The sequence below is a fragment of the Lissotriton vulgaris genome, chromosome 6 (assembly GCF_964263255.1).
Source record: "Lissotriton vulgaris chromosome 6, aLisVul1.2, whole genome shotgun sequence".
NCBI lineage: Eukaryota > Metazoa > Chordata > Amphibia > Caudata > Salamandridae > Lissotriton > Lissotriton vulgaris.
Genome location: NC_141694.1, coordinates 162,333,267 through 162,356,137, shown reverse-complemented (window position 1 = coordinate 162,356,137; position 22,871 = coordinate 162,333,267). Strand labels below are relative to the sequence as shown.

The following is a 22,871-nucleotide window of genomic DNA, read 5'->3' as shown; positions in this document are numbered from 1 at the left end:
CAGGACTTCATCAAGGCTGCAAAACCTTGTAAGCCAGCACGAACACCGACAGGCCCATATCCTGCTCATATATGTAAGAAAGTCCTCATTAATAGGTACTTGGCTAAAGGTGTATTCCTAAAAGACTAGTTTGCCTGCACTGGTGCCAGCTGTCGTGACAGCGTTCGAAAGCAGTTGAGAAGCGGTGAAAACAATAAACAAGAAAGGCAGCCAATTGTGCGCCAGCACAACAGATAGAACAGGGATGCATCAAATTGCTGTAAATACGAGCATGCCTGCACCTTCCTAATGACGGAGCTCAGCCCCCCAAGATAGCTTGCAGCGCCACTCTGCGCCATTTTCTAGTAAATATGCACCTTTGACTTTATGAAGGATATATAGGTATTTCTTGGGAACTCTCACAGCAACACCCATGGAACGCCACTTTCACGCAGAGCAATGCATAAAAGGGGCCTTATTTACAAGGCCATGAGTGGCCATGCAGGGTAGCCTTGTAAATATGGCGGAGCAATGTGCGCCACTGGAACATAAAAAAAAAGTGCCGCTCAAGTGGCGGAGGGGCCTTGCACATATGCCCCAAAGTTTCTCCATGCATGACTGCTTGGGAGTAGTAAAAGTCCCTGGCGTGCCTTATGATTAGCTGCTCCAGAATATGTGAGTAGCACGTATATTGTTGGAGACAGTTACATCTTGGAACCGTCCCGTGGATACGAGGTAAGAGATGCTACAGAGGGCTATAGAGGACAACATAGATAATAACTATGTCGGGTGAAACTTGGAGGCCACATTCATGCCTCAGGTCCAAGCAGGTGGGATAACATTCCTGGACTGGCCCAGTGGGCTACACGCACAGCTCGGAGATGGGCCTGCAAACCCTTTGTTCTGTGTCTTGGAAAGTAAAGTTTTAGTGGGTGTCTTGCACGTTCAGGCTGCATGTTTAGGGGATGGCATATGTAATTTAGTCAGCCCGCACACCTTTGTTGCATTTGTTGTCATTGAATGGGGATGAAAGTTCTACACCATGTACTGTTCACCGGTTTGAGAACTTACACAGTATTGGAGACTGTACTACACATATGTTTCTCAGTTATATTTCTGAACAAAGTGGAGAGAAATGGATTAGTTAATGTGTATATCAGTGCTAATAGAGAAGATGGTCACTCAGGCTTGCTTAGGGCAGAGAGAAGAACATGAGAACAGAAAACCCTGCTGATCAAGGGAAGTATGTTCATTCTGATGAAGTCAATAAACAATTTACATGGGATGGGGGCGTTCCTTGGTGTATAAAGCAGGCCCGAAAAAACTATTGAGAACTGGACCGAGGCGTTTAACATATTAGCAGCTATCATAGTACAGAAGGACCCTGCTCAGAGTGAGGCCCTGATGGAGTATGCCAACTCCATCCAGCAGGGGGAAAGATAGTCCGGAGGGATGGGCTGGTTCTCGTACGATCAAGAATTTAGGAAGACCATGGCCAGCTGCCCAGACATAGGGTGGGACCATACGGACATCCAGCTCTGGTTTAAACATATGTGCAGGACTGGGAATAGCAAGAGGGAAACTTCTCATAGGACTCAAAGCGAGGGTGACACAAAAAAGTTTGGAACATGAGCAAAAGTGGGAACAGTTTCCAAGGCGGTCTTTCCAACAGCCCTTTCGGGGGGGGGCGGGGGAGGGGACATGGAGCCGGACCGAGACGTTTTAACTCAGGAACCTGCAGAATGTTCGATAATGGGATATGTACCTGGGGTAGGGCGTGTAAGTTTGCCCATGAATGCAGCAAATGCGGTGCCCAACACGCAGCAATCGCCTGCACCAGCGGCCAAAACTCCCCCCCCCGCTACGCCACAGGGAGCGGATGGCGTACGACAATAGGTTACCTGAACAGCAGAGAGGACGTACTGAGCATACCAATAAGACAGGCTACAATTTCCCTTCACAGCATAGAGAACGGTCAGAGCACATCAAAGGCCCACCTTTCATAGTGTCACAGGTCAGGACACGGACTGAGCTCAGCAATGAGACTGGTAATGGCTTACTTCCACAGCCGGGAAAGGGGACGGAGCATACCAAAGGTCCATCTCCCATAGTGTTGCAGAACATCTTACCATTACTCAGGGTGTATCCAGTTGTAAAGGAGCGAATGCTATTAGTTGATGGTTTTGTTGACGGCTTTAGAATTCCTTACAAAGGCCCCCTGGGACCCAGGGATGCCTTGAATCTCAAATCGGCCAGGGACTTACCACAGGTGGTCAGTGCCAAGATCAGGAAGAAGGTTGACCTGGGGAGGGTGGCAGGGCCATTTCCTTCACCCCTTTACAAAAATATTTAGTTTCTCCACTAGGTGTGGTTCCAAAAAAGCAGCACGGGGCGTACAGGCTGATCCACCATCTATCCTACCCGGAGGGCAATTCAGTCAATCATTGGTTAGAGGAAGGGGCGTGTTCGGTCTCCTATTGCTCGCTGGACATGGCCATAGACTTGATTAGGAGGACAGGCAAGGGAGCGTGGTTAGCCAAGGCAGACATCGAGTCAGCGTTCCGCCTCCTACCTGTTCACCCAGACAGTCAACACTTGCTGGGTTTCAAGTGGGAAGGGGCATTCTTTTTCGATCGCTGCATGCCCATGGGTTGCGCGGTCTCATGCGCCTTCTTCGAGGCATTCAGTTCCTTCCTTCAGTGGGCCCTCACGGTCAGGCATGGTATTTCCCAAGTCACCCACTACCTAGACGATTTCCTCTTTTTTGGCAGGGACGGTTCCCAGGAATGCGCAGAGGCCCTGCAAGCCTTTGAAGTTCTGACAGAACATTTAGGTGTTCCCTTAGCACCTGGGAAAACTGAGGGGCCTGCACAGATACTGACCTTCTTGGGCATAGAACTTGATACCATTAGAGGGGAATCCAGACTCCCAGCGGACAAGGTGTGTGACCCGAGGCAGGACATTAGTGCAATGATTGGAAAGAGTAAGGCAAGGTTTTGGGGTGATCTTTGGAGAAAAGTGGTGTGCCATGAAGTGGCCGGATGCTTGGCGCAAGAAGGGAGTGACTGCAAATATAACGGTCCTGGAACTGTTCCCCATTGTGGTGGCACTGCATTTGTGGCCTGAGGGACTGAGCAACAAGAAAGTGGTGTTCTGGTCGGACAACCTAGCCGTGGTCCAAGCCATCAATGGTCTGAGTGCCAACTGCCCGTTAGTCTTAAGTCTGCTGAGGGAATTAGTCAGGGCTGGGTTACAGAATAACATCGAGTTCAGGGCTAGGCATGTTGAAGGTGTTAAGAATGTGGCAGCTGACGCTCTCTCTCGCTTTCAGCTGTCACGATTCCGAGAGGCCTGGCCACAGGCGGGGGAGGAGATGACACCATTCCCGGCAACTCTATGGCGACTCCTTCAGTGGGGGAGCGGTTGAAGAGGATGGGACGACGTTCCCTGGCCCAGACAACCATGAGAAGATATGCGGCCCAGCTGACCACGTTCCGTGCAGTAACCCTGTCCCTGGAAGCATCGGCCCTGAGGTACAATAGAACAAGTGGAGACTTTTGTAGTATGGGCGAGGGAGACTGGCAAGTCACATTCCTGGGTGTGCGGCCACCTGGCAGCACTTAAACATGAGACCCAATTAAATGGAGAACAGGATCCAACGTGTGCATTCAAGATTAGGGCAGCACTGAAAGGGTGGGCCAGGGATGAAGTCAGGTTCCCCGACAGAAGGGCAGGAATTGAGTTCCCCGCTCTCCAGCGCATGTTGGACATACTGCCGTCTGTCACGAATTCGGCATTCGAGGTGCAGCTCTTCTCGACAGCCTAGTGCTTAGGGTTCTTTGGCGCCTTTGGGCCAGCGAGCTAGTGGCCAAATCCAAATCTGACAGATCGGGGAGAGCTTTAGACATGATGGACGTCTGCGCCAGGGATTCCTTAGTACTGTGGCTACATAAATCCAAAACAGATCAGGTGGGGAAGGGCGTGTCCATCACGTTACATGCATTTGAGGATCCCAGGTATTGCCTGGTCACCATTGTCAGGGAGTACCTGAAAATCAGGCCTCTGCTGGCAGGCAACTTCTTAATTCATGCTGACGGCACACCATTGACCAAATTCCAGTTGGAGCGAGTAATGGCCAGGGCAGGCTTGTCAGCTACCGAGACAGGTCGGAAATTTTCCAGCCATTCATTTAGGATAGGGGCGGCTACCGCCGCATACAGGGCCGGGCTGGGCGAGGAAGGTGTCAAGAGGGTGGGGAGGTGGTCGTCCTCTTGCTATCAGCGGTACGTTAGCCCTTGAATACTTCTAGCCGCATAGGGCCATGCCTATTAACGTGAAATAGGGGAAGAGGAGCCATTAGAGCGGCAGGCCATGGTACCCATGAGCATGTCAGATGTAGAGATTGTTGTGTTATATTATGCAAAGCCACTTTTTCGTTTATAGTGCAGAAATTTGCGTGTATATGTGATGAAAAGCCACTTTTTCGTTTGTAGTGCAGTGTTCACTTATAAATAAAACATTAATGTCAACGGTGTCTTTTCTTGCAGCTGATTGTTCCGTGTGGGTGATGGGCCATTCTTACGTTACCAGGCTGGAGCAGTAGGCGATATGCAGGAGATGGGATCTGGCCTTAGCAAGGACACGAATTCTATGGCTGGGTTTCCCTGGAATGAGATGGGGTCAGCTGAGGCGCAGGCTTGAGCAATGTCTAGCAGCACGGGGCGGTCCTCCCAACATCCTCATTATCCATCTGGGGAGGAATGATCTGGTCACAGTGCGGAGGAGAGCCCTAATAGAAGCCATGCAGAGGGATGTGACAGTTATAACTAACCAATTGGGAGCCACGGAGTTAATATGGTCGGAGATTGTCCCCCGCAGGGCCTGGAGGGGAGCACGATCAGTAGTTGCAATAGAGCAATGTCGAAGGAGGGTCAACAGGTCCATGCAGAAATTCATGGAGGGGAGGGGCCTGGGGTTCATTAGGCATACGCTGATACAAGAAAGGACCGAGGGATATTACGAGAGCGATGGGGTGCACTTGTCTGGGCTGGGTATGGATGTCTTTCTCCTAGACTTACAAGAAGCCCTGTCAGCGGCAGGGTGCCAGTAACTGGGTAGGTGGGGGGCTCTGTCATCGACGTGGTCCTCCTCCAGAGCTGTGGCGGAGTACAGGGCGATCTGGAAGCAGATGGACAGTAGGGGTACCTCTGCGGCAGAAGGATACAGTCTAAATACCTCTGCCTGGCACAGTAAGGGTGCCTGAGCCAAGAACCTGGAGCCGAGGGGGTTCCAGGAAACAGGGTCGGCGCCCCGTTAGTCCTTCGGGCGGTCGGGGGGCCTGAACCGACCGTAGGTGTGCCTCATTGCTCCGCCCTGACAGGGGGGGCGGGAGTATAACGAAATAAAATGATAATTTACTGCACCGTCAGAGCATCGTCTCACCGTGCAAGATGGCTCCTTAGGCATGCAGGTCAGCGAGGGGCTGCCGCATTGGATCGCCTGTAAGATGACCCACCTTATCAGCTACCTGTTGTACGAAATAAACCTGCATCACTGCTTTCCCACAAATATGTCTCATGAGTTTCCTTGGTATATAAGTGTTAATGTGCGCAGGGCGGAGTGAGCGCTGGCGGTGTGGGCACTATGCCGCTGGCCGCGCGACACGGAGGGGAGCATGGGCGGGACAGCACCTTAGTCCCACACGGCGGGCGAGCGGAGCCTGCAGCGCGCCAACCCCCTGAGCCGCCCTCCTCGCCAACAGCCAATAGGGAGGGCTCTCCTGGGGATGGGGGTGTTCCTTTGTGTATAAAGCAGGCCCAACAACTTTGCTCGGCCTCTCCTTCCCGCGTCTGGTTCCCTAGGCTCTGCGCTGTTCCCACCCTGAACCCTGACCCAGCTGCAGAGCGGCGGGCGAAAGTTGTGAATCTTTTAATTGTCATGTTTTGTGTTGCAGGCGGAGTCTCAGGGCGATCTGGAAGCAGATGGACAGTAGGGGTACCTCTGCGGCAGAAGGATACAGTCTAAATACCTCTGCCTGGCACAGTAAGGGTGCCTGAGCCAAGAACCTGGAGCCGAGGGGGTTCCAGGAAACAGCGTCGGCGCCCCGTTAGTCCTTCGGGCGGTCGGGGGGCCTGAACCGACCGGGGGTGTGCCTCATCTCTCCGCCCTGACAGGGGGGGCGGGAGTATAACGAAATAAAATGATAATTTACTGCACCGTCAGAGCATTGTCTCGCCGTGCAAGATGGCTCCTTAGGCATGCAGGTCAGCGAGGGGCTGCCGCATTGGATCGCCTGTAAGATGACCCACCTTATCAGCTACCTGTTGTACGAAATAAACCTGCATCACTGCTTTCCCACAAATATGTCTCATGAGTTTCCTTGGTATATAAGTGTTAATGTGCGCAGTGCGGAGTGAGCGCTGGTGGTGTGGGCACTAGGAGAAGGGAAACGTTTTAGAGGGGATTGATTGATTGAGACAGTGATAGGTTTGGCGCATGAAGGACACCCTGAGACAAGTCTTCCTATAAGTGTAAAATTGGATGTTGTGACTGGTGTATGCCATGTTTGGAGAATGAAATGGAGGGTGTGGTGAAGGGGTTGTGCTGCTTTTGCTAATGGCTACTCCTCTATTTGTCTGTTGCCTCAGCGCCGAGATGCTCCTGCGGGGGTGAGTTGTTTTCGCTATGCCAAGGATCAATTAAATTGACATATGAGCAACAAAATGCCTGAAAGCCATGGTACCATAACTGTATCTTATGGAGGTCCAAAGTAATGACTGGCCATGAATGGTCATTCAAAGTTCTGGGAGGAAACTCGAAGTAAGCTTTTGTTCTGATCAATTATATATTGAGGTGGTGTGTGTAGGGTCCAGACATATACTAATAGACAAATAGGGCAGATATCAATTGGTGGAGGTTCATGGGGCCTAAATGGAATCATGGGAACTGATGATGTTATAGAAAAGAGGCCTCTAAAATGGCAAGAATCAAGTAAGAGAGGCAGGTCAGTGGTTGCTGGTGATAAGACAGCTTCAAATCGAAGCATGCTAGAGATGGCAGTGTGAGGAATATGGGGCCTTAGATATAAAGGTTTAACAGGCTGGCATTCATACAACAGACAAAGAAGATGGACAGGTGGGATTCCAGTGGTGAAGTGAACTGCACTGCACCTGTCTAAAATAAGCAACCCTCCAAATAGTTCCCTGACATTAAGGGACCTCTCCGAGGGTGGATGACCTTTTTACTTATTGTGAAATTGGGAAAGTCGAGGTGCCCCTTGCAAGCATAAAGAAATTGGATAGGCCTTTTAGTTTTTAAAACACTGCTATGAATGAAGCTAGGCCAACATAGCAACATATATGGCAACACACACCAAATGGAGAACATGCAGTCTGTCACCTTCCAGGTAAATGGAGTGCAGTGACAGTTTCATCACCACAGTTTCCGGATGTCCCAGACCAACAGAGGCACTTTTTGGGCTTCTGGACTTGCAGCATTTGCGGGATGGGGGTATTCACTCTTACACGGGAGCACTTCAAGCACCTTTACCCCCCTCTCTCTCTCCATAAGGACTGAGAGAAAAGCAATGGCTCCAGAGCTCCATATAACCTCAATGCCACAGGACTTGTGTCAGTGGTGACTAACAGTCCCCCGAGAAGGCAAGCTCTTTGAACAGAATGCTCAAGGTACACCTTGGGGACCCACGTTTTTTAGGTGGAGTGTACTGATTGCTCTAGGGATGTCAAAAGACCAGCTGATATCAGCAATTTATCATGACTGACTACCCTACCACCACTCTCTCCTCATAGTTCCTTTCTTGGTGAGGCCTATCCTAGATTTGGACCTATTTTAGAACGAAAGATCAAGTACATTTATGTAGCTGGGCAATGAGTTACCAACTTCCTTGATGATCATCGGAGCTGCACCCGCTTGGATTCTGTTCCTCTCCAGGTTGATGGGTTAATCTCAGACTCCTCTGCCTATGCATGAGCAGAAATATGCTGAGTTATCTGCCCCGTACCAGCGGGAAGATTTATTATAACACAGAGATCTTTGAGACATGGGGGATTTGTTTAGGTATACAGCACAAGCAGAGTGGAAGATTGCTGATATCCACATGGACCCACCAGAGGCTCCACACTACATGTAGCATGCATCATTAGCAATTCAGAGGTCTTAAAGTTAGATCAGTGAATAGGCAGTGCATCTGGACACTGGAAGCAAGTAGGACGTATGGTGTAATAATGTGTTCCAAAAGCAATGGTATATATGAATGAGCTGGCATATGACCGGATTGCAATTCTATAGATTGTCTTTCATCTTCATATGCAGCTTTCATCGGCATTCATTAGAACACAAGAACAGTGACTGTGGCCTAAAGCCACTTGGGGACTGTGCAGTAGTTTAAAGTGACCTGAGAAAAGTGCACCTTTTTTAGACTTGCTTCATGAAAACTAGAGGTACTTCTGAAAGAAGGTGTCCATTTTCAACTGATAGTTGTGATCTGAGAGAACTGGATCATAAAATAGTAGTGCGGATTCTCATATAGTGCCTATATTCTTCCAATGTGTCAAATGCCAGAGGAGTTTAGGAGCATAAGGGCCTCATTTATGAGAAATACGCATCGCTGTGTGAAAGCAGCGAGGTGGCAAGTCAAAATAGTCTTTATTCGATTACATAATCATAAAAGACATTTGCAATTTAAAATAATAACCATAAAACATTTAGAATTCATCCTTGCAAAGTACAAGATCCCCATGGAAATGATCCAAAGTTACATATTCCGGACTTACAAGATTACAATAAGTTAATATAAAATTCATTATAAAAACAATAATGTCCATAACACAGCCACCATATATATACCAGGTATCGATAAAACCAGTTAATACAATCACGTCACTTACATTCATTGGTTACTTAAACTATAGGCACGGATGATCCACATGCCATGTAAGAATTTGGAAATAGCGATTATGCTTAAATCATTCCCATCAGTTTTTTAAATCCTTATGGTTTCAGTGCCTGAGGTAATCCCCATCAACTGACAGATCGGCTTTAACCATTTATGCCTCACATTCCGATAGACTGGGCAAATAAAAAGAACATGGCCAATTGATTCCAGATGTGTTGGGCAAAACGGGCAGCAATGTGTCACTTCTCAGTGTGCACTCCTTGCGACATACCTGATGCGTCATATTTAATGTATGACGCATCATGTCGCAAGGAGTTACAGATACGTCAGTATTTCTGACATATCTATAAGCGCAAAAGCGATGCATTGTTGGAGTGTGTCACAAAAGTGACGCAACTCCAGCAATGCGTCCTTTCACATTGGGCAAGCCCCATGTGAAAGGGCCTGCATCAGTCTTACGCCTGCTGTGAGGCAGGCGCAAGATTTTGACGTAACGGCGTCCTAGAAGGGACACGTTATGGATAATGGAAGACAATTACTGGTTGGCCACAACAAAACTCACACCTTAAACATGTTGTATAGTGGCAAAAATAACTGAGCAGATTGAGGCAGCTTCTTGAACTACGTTATTGGGAGGGAGAGATTTATTTTGTTTTAAAGATACTGACCTAAATACTAGGGCTGCAACATGAAAAAATCAGATCCCATAATCCCACTGGAGCTGAACAACAGCTCTAGACATAACCAACAGTGACACCGCCCTGCTAAGAGGCATGGGATGCTCACATGCCTTATTGTAGCAGTGCTAGGTCGCGGCAGAGGTCAAGCCAGCACAATGGAGCTAGTCTACTCCACACTAGCAAGCGGCTTTGTCATCAAGTCAAACACATGAAAGGCAAACAGTGATGTCACATGTGCTAGCGCTTGGCACGTGGCGGATCCCACACACATAACGGACTACTTATTCCCCGAAGTTATTTTCTGGCACATTTGATTAAGGCAGTTCATTGTAACAAATACACCATTGTATGGAAAATGCTGCATTTTCTATCTTCTCCAGCTCCTATTAGTAGTGATGAGATTTCAGTGTATGTTGGCAGAGTGGCAGGGTGGGTGGAAGGCTGGCGACGAGCCCGCCAGGTACTGCGTTGCCCGATGCCAGGCTATACCAGAGAATGTTACACTCTATAGAAACATATTAACAAAAGATCAGAAACAATCATGTTTTTGTTGTGATTTAAGATAGACAGAATTACATTGGACCTCACCAGTCATGTGACCATTGCCAGCGATTGTTAGAGCGGCCGGGGGCGGTCTGAAGGCTTGTCCGACATCTTGCAGCTGTAGTCCCTCCAATCTGACAACACTAGCTTCATCCTGGAAGGTCTGCACAATGACAACTGCCCCCAGGTCTCGGCTCCCCAGCCTCCTTTCACTCTTTCCATAAATGCATTTTGAAACATCTACAAATTAAAAAAGCCAAATAATCTCAGCTAAAACTACTCATTTCATAACAGTAGAATTGTATTTGTTTTTTGTTTAAATATTTCCCAGAGCCTTTACATCTTGATACAACTGAGTGGTCATTCACTTTGAGACATCCAATATATTTTGCCGTGCCAGTGAAAACAAATGAGATCAATTAACACACTATCAGGAACTCGTGTATCAAAAATGCATTTTCAGTCAATTGCTACAACAGTGCAATGCAGTAGTAAAATTCCACTTTAGCGCAACAGTTCAGCTTAGCTGGCTTGAGAATGAGAAAATAGTGCCTATTTGTCTCACTGATTGCATTCTAGAAACTATGGCCCACATGCATCAAGCACTTTTTCATTCGCAAACGGTGCGATTCCTTAAAATCGGCCATTTGCGAATGCAAAAGTGCTTTTTGGGATGCATGAAGCAATTTTAGAATTCGTAACATGTTTGCGAATTCTAAAATTGCGGGTGCTTTTAAGAAGTCGCAGATGTGCGATTTCTTAAAAGCAATGCATCATTATTTTAAAAAGTGAAAATTCGCAAATAGGGTGCCAAATTTACCGAGTGGTTGAACCACTCGGTAAATTTGGAAAAAGTGTTTAAAATGTTGAAAATGCTTTTTTTTCAACATTCATGTTACGGACACACATGTCCTTAGGACATGTGTGTGTGGAACATGATGCGAAAAATACATTTCAGGGGTGCATGGGGGGGTCCTTTGGACCCCCCCCTGCACCCATGAAATTTTCTAAGTGCCACTCGCAATTTGCATTGACTCCTATGGGCCTTTTGGCCCATAGGAATCAATGGGAATTGCGAAAATTAACTTAAGAATTCGGGATTTCTTTGGGATTCGGTAAAAATTGCGATTTTTACCGAATCACAAAGAAATACCGAAAAAAATGATGCATAGCATTTTGCACTTCTTAATTTGCGATTCCTTATTTTTCACAAATTAACACCTTGGCTGCTAAGGGTTTTCCCGCTGGGCGCTGGCACTCATTTTTTCCCATTGTTCATGACAAGGTCAGCTCATCATGAGCGCAGCGCAGGTAACACCCATGACGAGCTGACCTTGTCATTAGCATGGAAGGGGTTAAGAAATGCAAAATGACACAATGATGCATGTGGGCCTATATACAGAAGAAAACAACAGGGTCCCTACTCACAACTTTTGTTCTGTGATTTGATTTCTGAAGCCTGTGTGCTCTGGATACGATTAGATACATTTATTCAGAGCTAACCAGGAAAATTGGACCAAATGTTCTTCACTACAGGAAGCAGTCAAGGTGGTCAGAGGTGTAAAACAATAAAAAAGGGGGTTCAAGGAAATTAACAGATGGGTAGAGGATAAAAGTGTGTGCAGGATGAAAGCAGACCCAAATAATAGGGGCAGTTTAAGAGAAGTTCAGCAAGTCCAACAGTAATCCCTCCATGGGAATGATATTTGCCAGAGGCAGTGGTGCTGGAACAATTTTCAGAGTGTGGGTGCTGCCCTCAATGTTACTTCACCCAATGCATGGAGTTTGTGTAAAATACAAGCGCCACACAAAGAACAAGTACAGCAAAGGAGCCGTGTGCATGTAGGAGCACACTATTGGATATTTATTACTAAAGCATGGTGTAGTAGCTCACCGTCAGATGCAGACACCACATTTTTTATTGAAATGGGCACTAAATGTGCTGAGACATACAGTCAGTTCTACTGATAAAACTATAGAGCTCACAAACCACACTGCATGAAGTCAGGTATCAGGGAATAATTATCATTTGCACATCACTAAGGGTCTTGATTTGTTTTGATCCTATTAAAAATGTTTATTTTGTGGCTACAATCACACTTCAGAATTACAGAAAAAAAGTGCTTCATTTGTGCTTTCGAGCTTCTATGTTTTGAAATATGTATACAGTCCATTTATACAATGGTGTGGTGTTTTATAACGAAACTGACATCCTGCAGCATCTCCTTTCATGCTCCCTGTACTCCAGCAAGATCCTCACATAGTTCACTTTACAAACTCCTTTCACTTTGTAGTCAGAGAATGAACAGTAAACACCAATCACCATGTTAAAGAAACAACCAGCTATGTCAGAAAACAGCCTGGTATTTGACCTTTGTCTTTGAACTCACAGCAAATGTGACAAGATAAAGACAATATTAGAGGCATCTTTACTGCTCATTAACTTTCTGAACTTCAGCATGGTGGTTCTGCAACACCCCTCCCACCACCCACACCCCTACTTCCAGAGCCCAGCAGGGCCGGACAGGGAACCACAACCGGCCATGGCAAAGTGCTCGGCCGGCCCCCCATCCCCACTCGGGGGGTTGGAGGTGCCGCCGAGCTCTTTGTCGGGCCGGTTTTCGGCCGATTTTGGTACAGGGCCGATTTTGCAGCTATGCTGCAAAAACGGCCCTGTAACAAAAACGGCCCCCTGGTGCCCAAAATCGGCCCCCACCCGTGAGGCGCACCGCAGGATTGCCCGGTGCCCGCTATGGCCAGTCCGGCCCAGGAGCCCAGGGCTAGAGCTAGAGGTGTGGATCTCAAAGATGATAAGCCAACTCCAAGTTGTGTCAAGGTACTAAAAGACATAGGAGCCTATTCACAAAGGTAAATTTAAACTAAGTAAATGTAAATGTGTGAATTTAGTGTTATACTTTGTATCAAAGTACTTTTCACTACTCACCATTTCCGAGTGTAAATTTACACAAACTGTAAACTTACATGTCTCCCTCCCTGGAACGGGGTGGAGCCAAATTTATGTGTGTAAAGTGATTACAGTTAAAAAGGACCGAAAACAATAGTAGTCAGACCTGGAGCCCAGCACCATACTTGGCCAACCACTTGTTGTGAAAAAGTCTTCCATATAAATTCATGAAGTCAAGGACTTAAAATAGAAAATATTTACCCGGTACACAACCAACACTCAGACATCCACTGGACTGAGTCCTAAAATAAGCAATTAAAGCACTAGGAAGAAAACACATTTTGGGGCCTGATTCACAAACTGCATTTAGTAGTATGTAAAATAGTAATACAATAGTACTACATACTACAAAATGCAATTCACAAACTTGCAAGTGTAAACCTACACCTCACCTCCATCTGTCTTAACTTTCCTAGGGGGAGATTCTCAAACATGTATTTTTACTTCTTAGTAGTAAATGTGGAAGCGGCAAGAAGGAGTGGTTAGAAAGGATGAATGGAGGGGATTAGGAGGAGAAGAGAGGGCTGTAGGTAGGGCTAAGGAGGGGTGAAGGGAGTGACTGACACACACCCACAAAAGAGTAAGCCAGTTTCTATTCACAAATTGCACTTACTACAGTCAAAAAAGATGCAATGCTGTAGTATATGTACTCCAGCTGAGACCTGGGGTATGTCAAGCACCACACATGGCCAATCACTGGCAGTGAAACACCCACCCATAGAAAATAATGGCGCCAGTGACTGGCATCATTTTGTTGCTGACTCCTATTTTTGGGTGCTGGCTTTCAAGACTTTTAGCAAACTCGGCATAAGCAACACAAGCTGAATAGGCCTATTTCCTTTCATCCACAACGCCAGGGACAAACGTCAACTGTCAGGATCCTGGGCTGTTCAAAGCGTAAACTTGGTGACAGTGAGGATACATGCTTTTCAGCTCTTCAAAACAAATAATTTTAAACTAGCGATAAAAATAGCAGTTGCATCGCACCATTAATTTGTAATGGAGTGGGAGCAGATGTTAGAGAGTCCATAACCCTACAAATGTCCCCTTGTCTCTAAATGTGGAACAAAGGACAATTCGCTAAAAAAAATGCTGCCAAGTGATAAATATTACATTTCAAGAAGAAAAGGGATGTGTATTTTTATCATTTGCCGTAGATGGTTTGGAAGGATAACAAATGTGATTTTATTTAAGTTTCATATCACAAAGAAGCACCTGTTGTGGCCAGAGGTGGACAGTTGGGTAAGAGCGGTGGGGTGACTCAGCAATGTGAGTGGTTTTATTTATTTATTTGGTTTTTTGTACCTATTCTGTCATCTCTTGACGCACCACCGCTATAACCTGAACCTACCGCGTCTGGTTGTGGAGCATGTGAAGTTAGCTAACTTCTGAGACTGGCCTCGCAGGACAATTAGAAGAAGTACACATGTTAACCCTATTTGCTAATCATGGCAGGGTCTCTCATGTCTGCCAGGTCCTTGCTCGGGCAGCTCCTCTCCTCCAGGGTTAACCGCTGCATTCTGTGACATATGGGATCAACAGAAATACAAGTCTCTGAATAAAAATTAAAAAAACAAGACTTGTGAATGTCAGCTCCAGTATTGATTGGTAAATTGTAACACAAGAAAACTTGACATACAATTGAAAGAAAGGTCAATTTTTTAAGGATTATGGCACTTATATGGGTTTAAACCTGATTTGTTTTCCAATCAGTAGACCCACTTCCTGAGTGTTAAGTGTCTTACCTGTGATTCCCACTGCTGCACACTGCTGAACATAGGATATCCGCTCTCTAGTTAGGTTTCCCCGCAAAACAATGTCTCTGGTGAGCAGAGCCACAAGAGGCTTGAGGACAATGTGCTGCCCACTCACCATCTGCTCTACAAAGCCATGCTGGTACCTGGAAGGAACATCAGGGGGAGAGAAAAAGATGGCGCACTATGAGACATTTTTGGATTGGAAATTGATCAGACAAAAAACTGAATTACTGTGAAAGTCTGCACATCAACAAAATCCCATGAAGAGCGTGAAAAGTATGAAAATTGCAGTTTATCAATAAAATTCACAGCAGTAGGTGGGGAGACGTTGATATGGCATTTAGCATTATGGTCAAAGCTGTGCAAATAAAAATTCTCATGAATTCCCGCGAATACGAGGATTACTGCCTGCCCCGGGGTCATATTATGATGCCGTTTTCTGCGCCAGAGCAGCAGGAGGTCTGTGCACTTCTTTTTGCCATGCATTATCTTAAACAAATCTCCCATTTAATGCATGCTTTGCTGAGAGTAGAGCTTGGAAACACAAATAGGCAGTTACTGCTCTGTGTTTCACAGCTCTGGTGTCAGTAAGTATTGTTTTCAGAGTAAATCAATTGGTCATGTATTTATTAATAACTGATGCTCTAATTAGAGAGGTACCTATGACTTATTGCCACCACTTGTCTCACAGCAAGATTCACCATGATAACTATTCTCATTTAACCCATTTGCAAATGTTCATCACAGATGACGGGTTTACAAGACCCACTTTTAAAATGTCCAATTATCACCTGATGTAAGCTCTTGCGGTATCCCCACTGGGATAAAAGTCATTTAATATCACCTCCTTCGACATACAAAAAGGCAAATGTCAAATCTCATGTGATGTCACTGACAGGCTGCTGAAAAGACCTTTGGTACAAACCAGATCACCTGGCCACTACCTAGAGCTACTCCTCTTTTCCGTTTACTCCGATTTCAATTTTTTGCCTCCCGCTCCACGCAATCCCAGTGCTAATATATGCATATTCTGGTTATAAGTGATGCTGCAAACCTGTTGTTATCCATCTTTGTGCTGACTCATCCATTAACACACTCAACTTTTATCCAACCATCTATCCATGCATTCACTCACCCACTAATTATCTAAGCCCACGGTCCCCCTTCCACGCATACAACCAAACAGACAAAAACTAGTCAAACAATAAGGAAGCACTTCTACCTATAACATAGTCAGACCTCATGGCTTTGCCAATGCTTATTTTCACAGTATTTGGTGTGAAGGATAATAATACATTGCTTTTTGTCAATTACAGCCAGCAAAATGCTCATGAGCATATCAGCATACACATATCAAATTACAAGTCGGAAGAGTGCATTTTAAATTGCACAGCAAAAAAATGTACTTGATCAAAAAGAGATTGATAAGTTTTAGGTTCGGTTTTTTGTTGTCGCTAATTAGAACTGGAATCCTATATCACCCTCAAATAATAGAGTTAAAAGTCATGGGCAAATAAAGCCTCTACACATTTCAGTGCACTATAAATTAATCTGTCCCTGCTTTAGTGTAATATAAAACACAGAACACAAACACTTCCAGACTATGCTTAGAGAGCAATTTTGATGAGATGTAATTCTATTATTGTACATCAACGTACCTGAGGGGAGGCCTGAAAACCACTTCTGCACTGGTCACAGTTTCTATAGTTACAACCTCGCCCAGCCTTGAATCATCTCCAACATCCTGTCCATGTCCACTGATGACAATTGCATCCCCAGGTCGCCAGTCCACCTTCTTCTCCAGCTCTATCCTGCTACTGTTTGCAGGGGCGGGCGACTTCAGATGTGTGAATGGCGTTTCCGGCTGCCAGCCTGCAAACAATACATAAGGATTGTAATACACAATCCACTACCATTTTCATTATAAAAAATCCACTTTTGTATAAAAGTAATTTCATGGATTAAATGGCTGCTCTTACTATATCTGCGATTCGCCAACATTTTTATGCACATTGTCTCTCATTACAAATTGGGAGACTTTGCGACGGAAAGACTATAAATCGGAGATAAAAGCTGAAAAAACAAAGGGGCATATTAGCAAGAACCTCGTTAAAATTATCGCCGTTTTAGCGGCAGGAAACTGCCACTAAAACAGCGATAATGGGCTTGCTAATATGCGTTATAGAATTCCAAGAGAAGCCCAGGTTAGATGTTCAGGACAGTGACCTAGTCCACAAGGCAATCGTTTTTTGTATATCTGTGGGTATACGTGGATATGTCAAGAGATCATTCCAAACACACCTTTGAATTTAACAATAGGTGTCTGACTCCAGATGCTTGCCAAAAATTTTTTTTAAAAGTAGCCAATCTCGTGACCGACTCCCAAATAAAAAGGTTCTTATTCCTGTGTGCCCAGTATTTGTTTTGTTACATGTTGAACGTTGTTAGTCCTTGTCACATATAAGTTTGTGTACACTGCACCATTCACTGTCTTTTACTTTTGGGAGTCGGTCACGTTTACGTTAAGCTAGTTGATACCAATGATGAGAACAGGGCCACCCTGGTGAGTACCAACCAGGGGCCCCAATGGTGGTGCGCCCGTGAGGTGTCTTCTAGCTACTCACACATTTTTTCAGATGTCGTCTCTCTTCTGAATGTTTGTCCTGTGTTGTCTAAAGTTAGATGTATCAGAGATTGGCTACTTTTAAAAAAAAATTTTGGCAAGCATCTGGAGTCAGACACCTATTGTTAAATTCAAAGGTGTGTTTGGAATGATCTCTTGACATATCCACGTATACCCACAGATATACAAAAAACGATTGCCTTGTGGACTAGGTCACTGTGTTTCTTGATTGCATGAGTGGAGGGCGACCTAGTCCTATAAATCCCTCTGTACTCCTAGTATATGAACGCAGATGTTCAGGACATCAAACCTGGGATTCTATTGGAAATTATCGCCATTTTAGCGGCAGTTTCCTGCCGCTAAAACGGCGATAATTTCAACGAGGTTCTTGCTCATATGCCCCGAAATTCTTCACTAATACAATTAAAGCAGCCAGCCACTCCTCTAAGGAGCTCTTGAGAACAGTTCAGTTGATTTCATGCCCCCTTAACGCTAACATACCAGTTCCTACGCAAAATCTATGCAACACCCTAGCAAAACATTTTAAGAACATGGCAGAAACGATTTACAGGGATTTTAAGGCAGGACAAGGGGTTGATTCTTTATCTTCTGAAGTCACCGCTTTGAATAACAACCATTTAGTCTATGTATTTTCAACCTCTTACAAATGAGAAGGGAGCTAAGTTGATAAAACTGACTATGTTCGAGGCCCCTACTGACCTCTGTCCAGTGAATTTTTTTCATGTATTGGCAAGTTCTTTGGTATCCCTCTTACAGAATTACTAAATAATATTATGCTGCCGGGACCATTCCTTTAGGAGGAAAAAGAGTCACTCAAAAAGAAAACATTAGATCCATCTGAAGAAAAGACTTATCACCCCATCTCTAGGCTTCTAGTATCTGCAAAAATCTTGGAGAAACACTGTACCTTGGTCCTCCTGGACTTTCTGGAGCAGAATAACATCTTAGATAGAACAGAATCTTGCTTTATTAAAGCACACAGCACCGAATCCGCACTGGTGGTGGCAACAGAGGAGATCCGTGCTATCATGGATAGCGGTGGAAAGGCTACAGTGGCACTTTTGGACCTATCTGCAGCCTTCGACACTGTGAGCCATAGGGACTTGAAACACCGAGATCGGGATTAAAGGTGTAGCCCTCAATCTCTTGGTATCTTTCCTTAGCAATAGAACTCAGTCAGCCTCTTTCGGGGGATTTACCTCCAATTCTTTCTCTTTGCTATGTGGGGTTCCGCAAGGGTCCTCATTGATCCTCACATTGTTTAACATTTATGTGGCTCTGGTGGCCGATTTGATCAGATCTTTTGGCTTTAATACAATATCCTATGTGGATGACACACAAATAGTTGTTTCATTTTTACAAATATAAAGAAGGTAGGCACTAGATTTAAGAACTGTATGACAGTGATTGTTTACTGTATGAAAGGCCAGTGCTTAAACCTGAACTCCAATAAGATAGAGGTACTCCTTTTTGGGTCTGATTTTTCAATTAGTATCTTATCTTGGTGGCCTTCCACGCTTGGTCCATTACCTCCTCCAGTTACCAAAGTAAAATTTGTAGGAGTAGTTTCCAATCTACCATTTACAAACTATACAAATCAGCTTATTTACTCCTGTTTCTCACTTTTAAAGATACAAAAAAGTGTAGCCATTCATCCCAATGGATCTTCAGACAACAGTAGTTGTCTTGTTAGTTTTATCACTTACGGATTATTGCAATGCCATATATCTGGGTATGCAACAAGGTCTGCTGAAGAAATTCCAGAGTCTGCATTTTGCGGCAGTCAATCTTTTGAAAAACATCAGAAAACACAAGTCTGCCTCTAAGGGGCTCGGGAACTCCACGTTTAAAGCACTCTGTATGGCACATAAGGTCCTGCATGGAATAGGTCTGGATTGTCTGAAAGAAAAAATGCGGTGGTACTCCCCTAGACAATATTGGCGTTCTGCTACAGTGAAGACAATGCAGGCCCCTAAGATTGGCAAAACCATCTGGGGTGGTCGGAGTTTTGTTCAAGTTACTGCTTTGCTTTGGAGTCAAATGCTGCTGCCTGTAAAATGCCAATGTAATCTGATGAGTTTTAGAAAGCATTTAAAAACTTTCTTCTTCTATTTCTTGAGATAATTGGTTTGTTTTTTTTGTTTAGTGATTCTATAATACAGATGCTAGCGCCAAGACACCTTTGGGGTTTCGTCCTGCTTTACAAATATTAACCAAATCAAATCAAGCGGAGATACCATCTGTAAAGTCTGGCTATTACTAGGTTTTCAGCCCAAAATGGGGAATAACTGCTCACTTCAGATTTACTGATCACTCTTGTGAGCACTTGTTCACCATTTCGGCAAAAATAACTGATGTTTTCCATCGGCTCTGAGCTTGCAGGTTTGCTGGTGGGGGTGTTGAATTGGAGGGCAGGAGGGTGAAAGGCATGCTTTTTTTCTGCAGGAGAGCATTAGCTGCTGCCCTACACTGCTGCAGGCAGCAGGTCGGAATGTGCTATGCCCTATTTTGCAGACCCAACCCTGCGGTCTGTATATAAAAGCCTGGGGCATATTTATAGGGAAAGTGACACAGCGTGTCGTTAAGCAAAGAAGGCTAACAACATGCTTCATCACTTTAGAAACACAGGGCTGCACCACATTTACGAGAATATGGTGCACCCTGCATTTCCCCCTGCGCTGGTGCTAAATTTAGCTGCCTAGCGCCATCGCAGGTACCCTTTTGTGCAAGGGTGCCTGCATTGAGGGGAGTGCCTGTTTATGTGCAGTATAGGGCCTGCACACATTATGCTAAATTAGCATGTTGTCCTGACAAGTGCTACCACTTGTCAGGCCTTACTTTCCCATTTGCAGACACATGGGGCACCCCTGTAGGACGTCCTGGCTAACGCCTAGGCAGGATGCAGTGTAGGTAAAAGGCAGGACCTGTGCCAGTGTGGGTTCCATGCCCTGACAGTGGAAAAGGCTCCATTTCATTTTCCCTGGTGAAAGGCCATCCTGCCCGTAGGACAAAATGGGGGAGGCTGGGTGTAGTATTGTTAGTCTATTTTCCTAGTTTTAGACTTGGAGATGGAACAATGAAGTTTGGTATGTCTGAACACACAGCGTTATAACACATCTTTTTGGGTAAATGGTTTTGTCCCTGTGTGTCTAGAAAGTGGTGTTTGAGAAAATGGCTGAGTTTGTGCTTTAGACCTATTTGCGTGTCTCAGCAGAATGGGAATTGCCTGCCTGGATCTCGGAGAGGCGAGAAAGGCTAAGTGAGACGGCGCCAGGCTGCCCTGCACCTGGAGCTGGGAGAAAGAGAGGCTTTGCTAGGTGAAGAGGCCTGGTTCAGAGCCATAAAACAATAGACCCATCTTCCTCTGAGTGATTAAAGATCCAGACCCCCAGTATCAAAGAGGACGGTGACACTGGGAGGGAGATATGCCAGACTGATTTAGGGAGGGGTCGGTACCCCTGAACATGAGGAAACTTCAAAGACGATGAGGGGTATAACTGGAAGAACTGGTTATGTTTTGTCAGGTGTACAATGTCGCCGAGAACGGTCTCAGTATCATCCAGAGAAGTGCTGGGAGTGCTTTGAAGATGCCGTGGACTGGTCGAGCATCTGGCAGCTTTGACCTGTCCACGATCGGGAAGAAAACCTCTGCCTCAGGAACAGTTGCTGAATAGGCTGCGGGAGATGCTTGACCCTTTCTTTGTGATCTGGGACATGTGGGCAGATTGTAACTCTTGACCAAGGAGAGACTGCAGGGGCACTGCAGTGGGTCTTGTTCCCCCTTCTTCCTGAGTAGAACTTTGCTGTGTGCTACATTCTGTACCTCAAAGGCCCGAGGAACATGAAAGTTTCCAGGAAGTCTCAAGTGGCGCGGTGGTGGGACCGTGTTGTGGCAGCTGAGACCTCCAAAGGGGTACCCAAGGTGATTGTGGGCACCCAGAACTAGTCAAGACTCTGTCACGCAGGGTGTGTGTCCTTGTGTGGCTACAGGTGTTGGAGCGCCTGTGGCTTGTGGGCATCGTGGAAGAGAGACAAGATTCAGGACACGCAGAGGGTGCGTGTCACAGTGCAGTCCAGGCACTAGTGGAGAGTGCTGTGACATCGTGGGCAATGAGAAAGAGTCTCCGACACACGGATCAGCGTGTGGTGGAGAGGTGAGACTCAGACGTGCAGTGTGAGTGTCGTGGTGCAATCCGGGTGGTAGTGAACTACAGGTCTGAGTGTGCCTTGCCCGTGGTAAAAAGATTCTGGAGTGAGGCCAAGCCGTTACGGCAGGGGAGGAGAGGGAGGTCGCGCCCCCCCCAGGTAAAGTGGATTATCACCTGATCCTCTGGGTTCTGCCGGAGAGAAAGGATTGGATCCAATCAAGGGCGGTTCCATGTATTCCCACGTCGTGACGTCTGGCTGCGAGCGTGTGGTGAGATATGGTGTTGAAGGCTGCAGGGAGGTCTAGAAGGATAAGGACCGCGAAGGATGTGTCCCTAGTTGAGTAGCATGCGGATTTCGCCAGTGGCGGTGAGCAGGGTGATATCGGTGCTGAGGTTGCTGCAGAATCCCGATTGGGGGGCGTCTAGGATGGAACTATCTTAGATCAGGTGGTCAGCTGGGTGTTCACGAGTCTCTCTGTGACTTTCACCACGAAAGGGAGGAGAGAGATGGGCCAGTAGTTGGGCGGTTTAGTGAACTGTTGTATGACATTAAACAGTTCCTTGGCATTGGTCGCATTGGTCTGTGGTTGTTCTGTGCTTCCGTGTTTTTCTAGTTTTTGCCAGGTTTTCTCTAGGCATCTGCAGGAGTGCCTGGCTTCTTGTAGTTCTGTGGTGAAGCAGGCGGCTTTTAGAGGGCGTTGTTTGGCGGAGTGCCGGAGGGGTGCAAGCTTGTCTGTGCAGCGGGTGATCCAGCTGTGAAATTCTGCGGCTGCAGCGTTGGTGTCGGTCGTGGTGCTGGGGGGGGTCCTCGAAGAGGGTGGTGATGAAGTGTTCTTCTGTGACCTTGTTCCAACTCCTATGAGGCGGTCCCAGAGCGGGCTTCGGTGGGGTGGTGGTGTTGAAGGTGAAATGGACACAGTGGTGGTCAGTCTAGAGGGGCTGGGTGGTGTGGCTGAAGTGGATGTTTGTTCCTCCAGCGAAAATAGGGTCAAGAGGTGTCCAGCTCTGTGAGTGGGTGTGTTGACCTGCTGCTTCAGTCCGAGGTTGGTGAGGAGAGTGCTGGAGTCGGTGTTGATGCAGTTGTCGAGGTGGAAGTTCAGGTCCCTGAGTAGAATGTAGTCCATGGAGGTGATTGTGTGGGGTGCAGTAAGCTCAGCGATGGTGGTTGCAGCCTGGGTGCAAGGTTCCGGCGGTCTCTAGAGGGTGCAGCGTAGCTGGGAACGAGTGCTGGCCTCGTAGCT

General features: G+C 46.2%; 1 protein-coding gene across 1 annotated transcript in view; it reads right to left on the bottom strand.

The window, feature by feature from the left end:
- PKHD1 (PKHD1 ciliary IPT domain containing fibrocystin/polyductin) overlaps window positions 1-22,871 on the bottom strand; it is a 2,083,594-nt gene that overhangs the window by 713,984 nt on the left and 1,346,739 nt on the right. Inside the window, exons 38-40 of the mRNA XM_086926200.1 lie at window positions 16,497-16,710; window positions 14,827-14,981; window positions 10,162-10,356 (exon numbers count right to left, since the gene is read on the bottom strand). Coding sequence (XP_086782326.1) covers window positions 10,162-10,356; window positions 14,827-14,981; window positions 16,497-16,710 — 564 coding nt within the window. The remainder of the gene's footprint in view (window positions 1-10,161; window positions 10,357-14,826; window positions 14,982-16,496; window positions 16,711-22,871) is intronic.